This window comes from Microcaecilia unicolor, chromosome 1 (genome assembly GCF_901765095.1).
Source record: "Microcaecilia unicolor chromosome 1, aMicUni1.1, whole genome shotgun sequence".
Lineage (NCBI taxonomy): Eukaryota > Metazoa > Chordata > Amphibia > Gymnophiona > Siphonopidae > Microcaecilia > Microcaecilia unicolor.
The window spans coordinates 244,581,285-244,593,735 of NC_044031.1; the positions used below are offsets into that span (position 1 = coordinate 244,581,285).

At 43.9% G+C, this 12,451-nt stretch overlaps 1 protein-coding gene across 3 annotated transcripts in view; it reads left to right on the forward strand.

Moving 5' to 3' along the window:
- The window catches only part of ATPSCKMT (ATP synthase c subunit lysine N-methyltransferase), a 73,680-nt gene extending 63,986 nt beyond the window's left edge, over positions 1-9,694 (forward strand). For all 3 annotated transcript variants that reach the window (XM_030205310.1, XM_030205303.1, XM_030205295.1), the window contains one exon: positions 9,465-9,694. In XM_030205310.1, coding sequence (XP_030061170.1) covers positions 9,465-9,668 — 204 coding nt within the window. In that variant the 3' untranslated portion in view covers positions 9,669-9,694. The remainder of the gene's footprint in view (positions 1-9,464) is intronic.
- The last annotated feature ends 2,757 nt before the right edge of the window (positions 9,695-12,451 follow it).

Genomic DNA, 12,451 nt, shown 5'->3' on the forward strand with positions numbered 1-12,451 from the left:
GTGCAGACTACACTACCTCATCTCCTACACATGCTTCGATCAGATCCCACTGGGATACCAAGGTGAAAGCCATACTAGACAAAATTACTCCGTTTACCACTAAAAAGGTCAAGACGTCCAGAAATTCACCATGGTTTACAGAGGAACTATCCATCCTAAAAAGGGAGTGTCGATGCCTTCAAAAGCAATAGAGAAAGAACAAAGATACTACTGATAAATCCAAATGGAACTCAGCCTTCTGACACTACAAAAAGAAGGTAGCAGATTCAAAATGTCAGTACTATAGCCGTCTAATAGGTCAAGATGATCTTGACAAAAAAACTTTTCTCCTTAGTTAAAAATACTAGCGTCCACTAATGATGATGAACATTCATAGAAAACATGTCCCACTGCCCAAGACCTAGCTGATCATTTCGCCAATAAGATCCTCTAAATTAGGTCTGAACTATCTAAAGTACTACTACTACTACTTAACATTTCTAAAGCGCTACTAGGGTTACGCAGCGCTGTACAGTTTAACATGGAAGGACAGTCCCTGCTCAAGGAGCTTACAATCTAGGAGACAAATGTACAGTCAATCTGATAGGTCAGGCAGATTGGGGCAGTCTATATGTTCGAAAGGTTAGGTTCCGAAAGCAGCATTGAAGAGGTGAACTTTAAGCAAGGATTTGAAGATGGATAGGGAGGGGGCTTGGCGTAGGGGTTCAGGAAGATTGTTCCAGGCATATGGTGAGGCAAGGTAAAATGGGCGGAGCCTGGAGTTGGCAGTGGTGGAGAAGGGTACTGAGAGGAGGGATTTGTCATGTGAGCGGAGGTTATGGGCAGGAACGTAGGGGGAGGTGAGGGTAGAGAGGTAGTGAGGAGCAGCAGAGTGAGTGCATTTGTAAGTAAGGAGGAGAAGCTTGAATTGTATGCGGTATCTGATCGGAAGCCAGTGGAGTGACCTGAGGAGAGGGGTGATATGAGAATAACGGTTTTGGCGGAATATAAGACGTGCGGCAGAGTTCTGAACGGATTGAAGGGGGGATAGATGGCTGAGTGGGAGGCCAGTGAGGAGTAGGTTGCAGTAGTCGAGGTGAGAGGTAATGAGGGCGTGGATGAGGGTTCGGGTGGTGTGCTCAGTGAGGAAAGGGTGAATTTTGTTGATGTTGAAGAGGAAGAAGCGACAGGTTTTGGCAGTCTGCTGGATATGCGCAGAGAAGGAGAGGGAGGAGTCGAAGATGACTCCGAGGTTGCGGGCAGAAGAGACGGGGAGGATGAGGGTGCCATCAACCGAGATAGAGAGTGGAGGAAGAGGAGAAGTGGGTTTAGGTGGAAAGACAAGGAGCTCGGTCTTGGACATGTTCAGCTTCAGGTGGCGGTTGGACATCCAGGCAGCAATGTCGGATAGGCAGGCCGATACCTTGGCCAGGGTCTCTGCTGTGATGTCTGGTGTGGAGAGATAGAGCTGGGTGTCATCAGCAATTCCTTTCGAATCAAAGCTATTCTGTCGAGCAAAACAACCCACATTCCAACTACTGGTCTCTTAATTGCGGGGTCCCACAGGTATCCCCCCTCTCACCTATCTTGTTCAATCTCTTTATGTCATCCCTTGCCTCAATACACCTGGGTCTTAATGAACTACTATTATCCTATGCGGATGACATCCTGCTTCTCTTACCAGTGACGGCATCAAACAAAGATACAACTCAGTCTGTAGTGAATGGCATGACTGCTGTTAGCACCTGGGCTCTGACCAATAAACTGAAATTGAATGCGCAAAAAAACCAAGGTCCTGTGGTTCTGAAATCAGGGAGTTGAGGTCCCATCATCAGTATCTTTGTCCAATGGTCAAAGCTTCACAGTTGAGTCTGAAACCAGAGTACTAGGGGTCTTGCTTGATTCTTCACCCATCTCTTCCATATTAACCAGCTATGGAAGAAAACACTATTCAAAAAGAGACAGCTATGTCTAGTCAGATCATTCTTTGACCAAAAAGCCTTTGCAGTACTAGTCCAAGTGTTAGTCCTACCTCACTTGGATTACTGTAACATTCTATTTCTTGGTATTGTGTCATTATCAGAAAAAACTGCAAATGATGCAGAATACAGCTGCTAGACTAATATATAGATTGAATAGATATACTAGTGTTGCAACTTATCTTAACAAACTACACTGGCTTCCCATAGCAGAAAGACTCAGGTTCAAAGCTGCTTGTTTATTTTTTAAAATCTTACAGAGTTTCACCTCTTAACTACTGACTAAGACCGCTTCCCTACGTTTGGTCCAGTCTAACAGACTGAAAGAACAATTGATACTAGTGTCACTGTTTCAAAAGATAATTTGAAATCAAAAGATTTCAGTTCTCTATTCCCTGTACTTGGAATTAAAATATGGAACTATCTACCTATTGCCATCAGAACAGAAAACAGGAAGAGGCTAAAAACCTCTCTCTTTCCAAAGACTGCTTCATAACAATCCAATGATTTCTACATCCTAGTATCATCCATTATCCTTTCCTATAATGTTTTTGGTCTCATGCATTACACCAGTGGACTAATTGTTCTCATACCTCACACTAACATTATCAGCTTTTGTCTCACCTGGAAAGGGGATATTAGCGGTATACAAGAATTGATTTGATTTGATTGCCACTTTTGTCATTCATATTTCTTCCATTTTTAGCTTTGTACGTGTCTCACTCAACAGATGCCTATGTATTTTTCTAGGTGCTCACCGTTTCACCTTCGTATTTTTCACTTTTTACTTGTCTTTCGCACTGACCCGAGGCAGGCACTCATGCCGAAACATGGAAAACGTAAAGGAAGACTTAGTGAGCACACTGATTGTGAAAAACATACAAAACCTGTTGGGTTTGTATGTTTTTCACAATCAGTGTGCTCACTGGGTCTTCCTTTACGTTTTCCATGTTTTGGCATGAGTGCCTGCCTCGGGTCACGGTGTCTAAATTTCACAAATAAAATACATATGATGAGTAAGAGATGAATAAACAGAAATAATTAAACTGCATTTTAAAAAATGGAAAATATATCCTAAGAATACATTAATGATGTGATAAATAAATTTGAAAAGTATAGGAATGAATAATAAAAATCATGCTTAAATAACATGTATAACCCCAGTGTTCAAGAGATCTAAATCATAAGAGACATATCTTATAATGTATGTATGTATGTGTGGAAGAACATTACATATACAGTGTAAAATGTATCTTAATAATACATGAACAATGTAAAAGAAGAATATAAGTAGTGAAAAACAAAAGAGTGCAATTACAATACATTTCTAAAAATATGTGTATACCTCAATTTGATAAAGTGTATGAATGCGAAAGGCCTACCCAGTGTCTTAAAAGAACATATCAAATAAATAAAATAACAAAAAACATACCTGATAAATACAATATTTGGGTATACAGTGCAATGGATACCTCTATGGTGACAGCAATGAGCTGGTGAATAAACAGACAGACATTACTGCCTGATAAATAAACTAATGAAAGCAGGAAAATACAAAGTGAAAGTGGCTAAAAACAGGGGACATCCTATATAATAAAAAGCACCTCCAACGTTCTGAAGCTGACTCCTTGGAAGTGAAGGTTTGAAGGGTTCGTGCTGTCTGTAACGCTGTATCCATCTCCTGAACTGACGTCATGTACTTCCGGGTTCGTCACAAACAGCACTGACCAACCACAGGATAGCAGCACGAGGCACAACCTCAATGTCTATAGCCTTCCGTTCGAGTTCGTTCCCTCAGAGTTCTGCCCTCGTGGAAAGAGGAAATGACGTCAGCAGGCGGGACTCAGAGGGAATGAAGTCGAAGGAAAGGCTACAGACGGGCAGGGCTTTCAAAGACGTGGCCACTTCAACGGAGGTAAACAGGGGAGCGAGGAGAATCGATGGGTGGCTGGAGGTGGAGCAGGGGAGAGAAGAGAATTGCAGGGTGGCTGGAGGGGGGCAGGGGAGAGAGGAGACTCACTAGGTGGCTGAAGGGGAGGCAGGGGAGAGAGGAGAATCGCTGGTGGCTACAGGGTGGGCAGGGGAGATAGGACAATCGCTGGGTGGCTGGAGGGGGGGCAGGCGAGAGAGGAGAATCGCTGGAGGGGGGGCAGGAGAGAGACTAGAATCGCTGGGTGGCTGGAGGGGGGGACAGGGGAGAGAGGAGAATCGCTGGGTGGCTACGGGGGGGGCAGAGGAGATAGGACAATCGCTGGGTGGCTGGAGGGGGGGACAGGGGAGAGAGGAGAATCGCTGGGTGGCTACAGGGGGGCAGGGGAGATAGGACAATCGCTGGGTGGCTGGAGGGGGGGCAGGGGAGAGAGGAGAATCGCTGGGTGGCTGGAGGGGGAAGCAGGGGAGAGAGGAGAAATGCTGGGTGGCTGGAGGGGGGCCAGGGGAGAGAAGAGCATCGGTGGGTGGCTGGAGGGGGGGGCAAGGAAAAAAGGAGAATCACTGGGTAGCTGGAGGGGGGGCAGGGTAGAGAGGAGAATCGCTGGGTGACTGGAGGGGGGCAGGGGAGAGAAGAGAATCACTGGGTGGCTGGAGGAGGGCTAGGGAAAAAGAATCACTGGGTGGCTGGAGTGGGGGCAGGGGAGAGAGGAGACTCGCTGGGTGGCTGGGGGGTCAGGGGACAGAGGAGACTCGCTGGGTGGCTGGAGGGGGGGGGGCAGGGGAGCGAGGAGAATCGCTGGGTGGCTACAGGGGGGGGGGGCAGGGGACAGAGGAGACACACTCGCATCCAGCAGTCTCACTCTCTCCGAGAAAAACCTTGCTAGCGCCCGTTTCATTTGTGTCAGAAACCTGCCTGTTTTACTAGTATTGTATAATGCCCAAATTAGTGAGAAACTATTTGAAGAAAGTGACAGAAAGGAGATGAAGTGAAACATAGACAGAGAGTGGAGGAGTAGCAGCCTAATGGTTAGTGCAGTGGACTTTGATCCTGGGAAACTGGGTTTGATTCCCACTGCAGCTCTTTGTGACTCAGGGCAAGTAACCTAACCCTCCATTGCCCCAGGTACAAAATAAGTACCTGTATTTAATATGTAAACTGCTTTGATTGTAACCACAGAAAGGCAGTATGTCAAGTCCCTTTCCCATAATGACTCTAGAACAGATAATGTAAACTAATAAAACATTTCAGAAAGGAGACAGATAAAAAATACTCTCCCTCTGCCAGGTCCACCCAGGCAGAAACAGGAAGTTGCGGCAGGGGTGGGGCAGACTACAACAGAGGAAGTACCAAGGAGGCAGAAGGCAGCATGTTTGAATTGCTCCTGCACCAAAGAAAAAGACATTTTAAAGTTAGATGAGGGAGACACCACACAGGGATGAAGAGAAGGGGAAGACATGCCAGCCCACAGGGGGCCCTGGAGCTGTGGGGCCCAGGACAGCTGTCCTGTTTACCCCCCAATGCCAGCCCTGAACATAGCTCCAAGAACAAACTATGGGGGTCTTTTACAAAAGTGCACAAGCGTTTTTAGCGCGTGCTAACAGTGTAGATGCCCATAATATTCTTATGAGCATCTACATAGTAAACATAGTAGATGACAGCAGAAAAGGACCTGCACGGTCCATCCAGTCTGCCCAAGAAGATAAATTCATATGTGCTACTTTTTTATTTGTACTGTCCTCTTCAGTGCACAGACCGTATAAGTCTGGCCAGCCCTATCCCCGCCTCCCAACCACCAACCCCGCCTCCCAACCACCAGCTCTGGCACAGACCCTATAAGTCTGCCCAGCACTATCCCCGCCTCCCAACTACCAGTCCCGCCTTCAACCACCAGCTCTGGCACAGACCGTATAAGTCTGCCCAGCACTATCCCTGCCTCCCACCACCGACTCTGGCACAGACCGTATAAGTCTGCCCAGCACTATCCCCACCGCCCAACCAGCAGCCCCAGCACAGACCGTATAAGTCTGCCCAGCACTAGCCTCGCCTCCCAACCACCAGCTCTGCCACTCATTCTAGGCTAAGCTCCTGAGGATCCCTTCCTTCTGCACATGATTCCTTTATGCTTATCCCACGCATGTTTGAATTCCGTTACCGTTTTCATTTCCACCACCTCCTGCGGGAGGGCATTCCAAGCATCCACCACCCTCTCCGTGAAAAAATACTTCCTGACATTCTTCTTGAGTCTGCCCCCCTTCAATCTCATTTCATGCCCTCTCGTTCTACCGCCTTCCCATCTCCGGAAAAGGTTTGTTTGAGGATTAATACCTTTCAAATATTTGAACGTCTGTATCATATCACCCCTGTTTCTTCTTTCCTCCAGGGTATACATGTTCAGGTCCGCAAGTCTCTCCTCATACGTCTTGTAACGCAAATCCCATACCATCTTTGTAGCTTTTCTTTGCACCGCTTCAATTCTTTTTACATCCTTAGCAAGATACGGCCTCCAAAACTGAACACAATACTCCAGGTGGGGCCTCACCAACGACTTGTACAGGTTAGCGCTCACTAATTTTTAGTGTACGCTACAAATGCTAGCGCACCTTTGTAAAACGGGCCCTAAATTTTTCCGTAATTCACAACAGTGGGGATTTGTGCCTGTGGGAAGCGTGGTGCTAGGATCAGCAAGAGCATTATGTGGTGCTGGGATGACTAACAGGAATATAATTTTTATTTAAAAAAGGACAAAAGAATAATTTCTTTCTGTTTTCATTGTGGATTTCATTGATATGTATGAGTATGAGATATGAAGTTTATGAGCATATAGCCCTTCTTAAGTCTATCCCATAGATGTGATTAAACGTTGGTAAATACATCTAGCTGTTTCATTCATCTGTGTAAATTTGGTTTGAATCACACTGGGAGATTATTAAAAATAGTTTCTGTATCCTTTCTTGAAGTGTGTCATCGCTGAAAGCTCACTCTGATTATATTGCTGTTGATATTAGGGAAAGACGGAACAAAAAAAGAGACTTGAATCATGTATTCAGATGTTTGCTAATATGTTTGTATTGGCTGTGGAGATTTCATTGTTTAAACTTTTTATTAGCAATGGCTTGCATGCAGTTTGTCAAATTGTATTCCATTCCGCCTTGATGACATACTTTAGTATTTTCAAAGAAAAAGGGCCATGTTCATTAAAGCTTAATGCTCGTTCCTTTTATCCTAAGGGCTGAGGAGCCCTTTTACTAAAGTGTGTTAGATTTTGGAGTTACCCTGGCCTAATGCAGAAAATCAACATACAGTAGATGCAAATCTAACATGGTCACTACTAGGGGTGTGCCAAGCATATCTTGTGCAAGTCCCACATTGAAACGTCCATGAGCACGCAGTGCACAAGTCCCAGTTAGTGTGGAAGCACTTAGCACCCCCTGTTTAGAAGGCACTAAATGGACCCACACTAACTGCTGCAGTGATGGTTAGCCCATGGCCTTGTCCCTAACACCAAGGGGTGAATTCTACATATAGCGCTGAAAAAAACGCTGTTCAGGATAAGCCGCATTTAGGTGTGTATGGAATAGCGCTTATGCCCGGGAATCACGCCTAACTTTAGGTGCAGCCATTTGCACCAACTGAAATGAGTGTTTGCGCTTAAATTAGGCACATTTTCCCCTTATTCTATAACTACGTACACGTTAATTTTAGGAATGCCCCCATTCCACCCGTGACCTTCCAATTTCCGTGCCCCCGTTTTTGAACACGTGCGTAAAATGTAGGCATGGAACCTGCACCTAAATGTACAGATGTATATTTATTTATTTATTGCATTTGTACCCCACATTTTCCCACGTATTTGCAGGCTCAATGTGGCTTATATAGTACCGTGAGGTGTTAGCCACCTCCGGTGATGAAACAAATACAGAGTGATGTTGTCACAGAACATTAGAGAATCAAGAGAAGAGTGATATATTGTTCATTGCAGGTTATGGTTTTGTTGTGTTGCTGAGTTCAGTTACTTAAGTTGGATCAGTAGGGTATGCCTCTTCGAACAGATCGGTCTTTAGTGATTTCCGGAAGTTGAGGTGATCCTGCGTTGTTTATGTAGTTTATTTTCTTTTTTCTTATTTTTTTAATCTATGCAATTTTGAAAAAAAAACTGCAAGCATCACATCATTCCAATTAAATGTAATTAGTGACAATTGCTTGTTGAGCCAATTATCAGTGCTAATTAGATCATTCAATTGAAATGCGTGTGCAAATTGGGCACATGCACAAATTTATGTGTGCAATTGTTAGCAACTTTTATAGAACTCAGGTGCAAATGTCCTTAATGCACAGTTTAGCAAGTGGTAACTGTCAGAATGCTACTGTGCTTGTGTGGTAGCAGCTACTGCCTGCTAAACTGTGTGTTAAGTACCTAATGCACTTTAGTAAAAAGTCCCCTTAGTCCATGCTAATGTCTGTTAGCACATGCTAAGCTTTAGTAAACATGGCCCATAGCTTAACAACATCCTTCAGTGCTATGCTATGCTATATGATTCTTATATCCGCTAAGTTCAAAAGAGATTCTAAGTGGATTACAAACAATAAGTCCTTCTGCAGGAGAATTTACAATTGCATATATAATACATTGAAACTAAAAAAAAACCGAAACCTCTTTCTCATCAAACAAAAAAGACTTCAACGCAGTGGCGTAGCCATGGGTGGGCCATGGCCCACCCTATTTGGACTCTGGCCCACTCAAAATTGTGCACTCTTGCTGTGGCTTGCAGGGGTCCTCAAACCCCGTCAGCTGAAGATTTCCTCCTTCTCAGGCAGCCAGTGTTCTTTCAAATGGCAGCTGGCAGCACTTGCCTCAAGCTGAAACCAACACCAGACCCTCTTCACATGCTTAGTTTTCATGCATGCCCAGTGCCCACCCACCTTGGACTCAGGCCCACCCAAAATTGGCTGTCTGGCTACGCCCCTGCTTCTGCACTTTCCTGAAGGAATAATATTGTGTTATTCTCTGAATTTCTAAAGGCAGTCTGTTCCAAAGCCTAATTCCCAGGTGTAAAAAGGAACACTTTAGCATGGTTTTCTTCCAAACACCCTTAAAAGATGGATAGTTTAATTTCAAAAAGTGTTTCGATCTACCTGAGAAAAAAGATGATGGGAAATCCAAATAATTAATCAGTCTACCAGATCCATCACTGTACAGCATTTTGTACATCATACATGCTTGGGAGACATGCTAGCCAGTCAAGTTTTCAGGATACCCACATGAATATGCATGAGATAAATTTGCATTCACTGCCTCAATTGAATGCAGATCTGTCTCATGCATATTTCATTGTGGCTATCCTGAAAACCTGACTGGCTGCATGTCTCCCAAGGACTGGGTTTTAGAAGCCCTGTCTTAAAGGTTACTATACATTTTTGTTCCTTGTAGTTTTTGGCTGATGAAAGTTCTTATAAGAGGATAATGAAACTGGAGTTATCTAGTCTCAGACTTTTTCCTGGAGGCTGAGTACTGCCAGCAGCAAACAGTGCTGTCTCGCTCCTGCTGTGAAAGACCTTTTGTTCTTTTTCCACAGATGCTGCCCTTGGAAAGGAAGCTTCAGACAGAGCTGCAGGATAATGCCAGGGTTATCGCCTGTCGTTTCCCCTTCCCGCACTGGATTCCAAACCACACCACTGGGGAAGGAGTGGACACTGTGTGGACTTACGACTCCCAAACTTTCAGAAGACATGACGAGGGATGCCTAAAGCCTGCCAAAGGTCATGCGGTCGGGCTCTGACAAATAAAGAACAAAAAAACAATTTATTTGGAAGCTGTATTTTCAATGTCTTGTTTTGTTTTGGAAATTTTTATGTGATCTGCGTAGTAATGCTTAAAGTTAATTAATTAGCAGTGATGGAAATTACAGTCCTTTATCTGCAGGCCAGGTCTTCTGAGACTGCAGCCATGTGACTCCCCCATGACCTCCACTTTGTCACAGAGGAAGTGTTCTCTCTAAAGGTGAAATGTGACTCAGTCTTCTTTACAGTCCTTCTCCTTTTTGGCACAGCTGACCAGAGATTGTGCTGGTGGACAATGGTGGGTTTGTAATATGGAGTTGTCAGCTGAGCTAAACTGTATCCAGCATCCTTCATCTCTTCAAAGACAGAAAGATGGGAAACTATTGGTCTTTACAGCTTGCTAGCTCTGTTTGCAGTTTTAGCATTCAGCATGTAATGCTGGTACTCTTAGAAGACAATATTACACAACACCTTCTTAAATAACGGTATTGAGTTTGTGAAAGGAAATCAATGCAGGTGACATTGAATATTTGGAACCTCACTTTCATGCAGTGACAAAGTGAAAACCTGCTGGTGTAAAATAAAACAAAAGGTGTTGACGCTGATAGAGCTCCCAAGTTACCCAGTTCCAGGAAGGAGGCTGTTTAGCCAGTCCTAGGTTTGAACTTAACCCCCCCAAACAGTATGGTATTTGCAGTTTCTGGATCTACCAGTTGAAATCAGTGCTGGAAGCCTCATAATGCATCAGGATGAGGTTTCCTGAAATCTATGACTGGCCTATTATCTCCCTCTTGGAACTGGGTAATGTGGCATCTGTGAATTGAGGGCCCATTCTAGGAAATGCCATGCAACTATAAGGTGTATGAGAATACTAAGAAAAACAAACTAGGGTGTGTAGTGAATGGCTTTCAACAGACTCAGATGCTTGCTAATACCTTTTTATTACAGGTCCTTAAGCATATAGATTGGGTAGTCTCGCAACTAATAACTGGCCCTATGATCTCCTGCACCCCCCTTTCTCTTCTCTTTTCACCAGCATTGAAGGGGGAATCTGTATATGCCCAGTAAGGGAGGATATGAGGGAATGGGGGGAAGTGGGGAACAATGTCGTCAGCTTTGGAGCTGAGGGAGGAAGGAGATGGAAGTCAGATTCAGAAGTTGGACTCCATTGGGATAATCCTTAGGGTTCTCAACCCAGTCCTGGGGACACACCCAGCCAGTCAGGTTTTGCAAATCTCTCTCATGCGTTATTCATTGTGACTATCTTGAAAACCTGACTGGCTTGGTGTATTCTGAGGATAGGTTGATAACCCCTGCTGTAAAGGGATACCTGTTTTAGGTGCCAGGAAGGCAGTTAATTGGAGCCTCTTCTATAAACAAAAGCAGGATCTTTCTTTCCTTTCTAGAATAGTAGCATAACAGGTCAAATACATGCTTATATTGCTGGTATAAATTCTCATGCCTAGACTGATAAAAAAAAGGGCAGGTAAGTTATAAAATTCTATAAATTACACACGTAACAGTGTGCCTTACCCAGACTCCCCCTTGTGTACCCCCACCTTCAAAGTATGAGCCATCACATTTAGGTGCCATGTTAAAGAAAAGTGCATGGGCAGAATATTGACATTTACACGTCTATGTGCACGCAATGTGAGCATATGCAAGTATTCTGGTCACTTATTTGTGTAATCGGTGACTAAATGTTGGCACCCTCCTTATAGAATTGCATGTCACGTCATCTATGTAGCCAGTACCTTAAAGAACAGCTGAGTGAATTCAGAGTTTTCAACTTACATATTGCTCCCTGCCATGTTGAGAAGCTGCACAGAAAATACTGATGTCCGCACACATTTGTTAGTATAAAAGCAGAACAGCTTAAGGCAGAAATAAAAGCACATGGATCCAAGTTCGTACAAATTTATTTATTTATTTATTGCATTTGTATCCCACATTTTCCCACCTTTTTGCAGGCTCAGTGTGGCTTACATTATGCTGTAATGGCGATCGCCATTTCCGGAATGAGAAATACAAAGAGGTATTGCATTATAGTTCATAAATGATAGGGTAAATTATAGAGTAAGTTAGATAATCAGTTCATTTCTGGCGTGAGAAATAAGGTGGTAGTGCGTTAACGTTCATTATTGACAGAGTGACTGAAGCAGTCAGGTATAGAGAGTTTGTTTTTGTCTGGTTCTGGAAGAGTTTCGTTGTCTGGTATTTAGGATGGATCATTGTGGTATGTCTTTTTGAACAGGTTGGATTTTAGTAATTTTCGGAAGATTGTTAGGTCGTGCATTGTTTTTATGACATTTGGTAGTGCATTTCATAGTTGCGTGCTAATGTAGGAGAAGCTGGATGCATATGTTGATTTATATTTAAGTCCTTTGCAACTGGGGTCGTGGAGATTCAAGAATGTGCATGCTGACCTTTTTGTATTCCTGGTTGTTAAGTCTATGAGGTCTGACATATATACCGGGGCCTCACCGTGAATGATTTTATGGACCAGGGTACAGATTTTGAACGCAATTCGTTCTTTTAGTGGGAGCCTGTGATTTTTCTCTTAGGGGTTTGGCGCTTTTGTATTTCGCTTTTCCAAATATGAGTCTGGCTGCTGTGTTTTGGGCAGTTTGGAGTTTCTTAATGATTTGTTCTTTGCAACTGGCGTAGATGGCATTACAATAATATAGGTGGCTTAGCACCATTGATTGTACCAGGCTGCGGAATATTTCCCTTGGGAAGAAAGGTTTTACTCTTTTGAGTTTCCACATTGCATGGAACATTT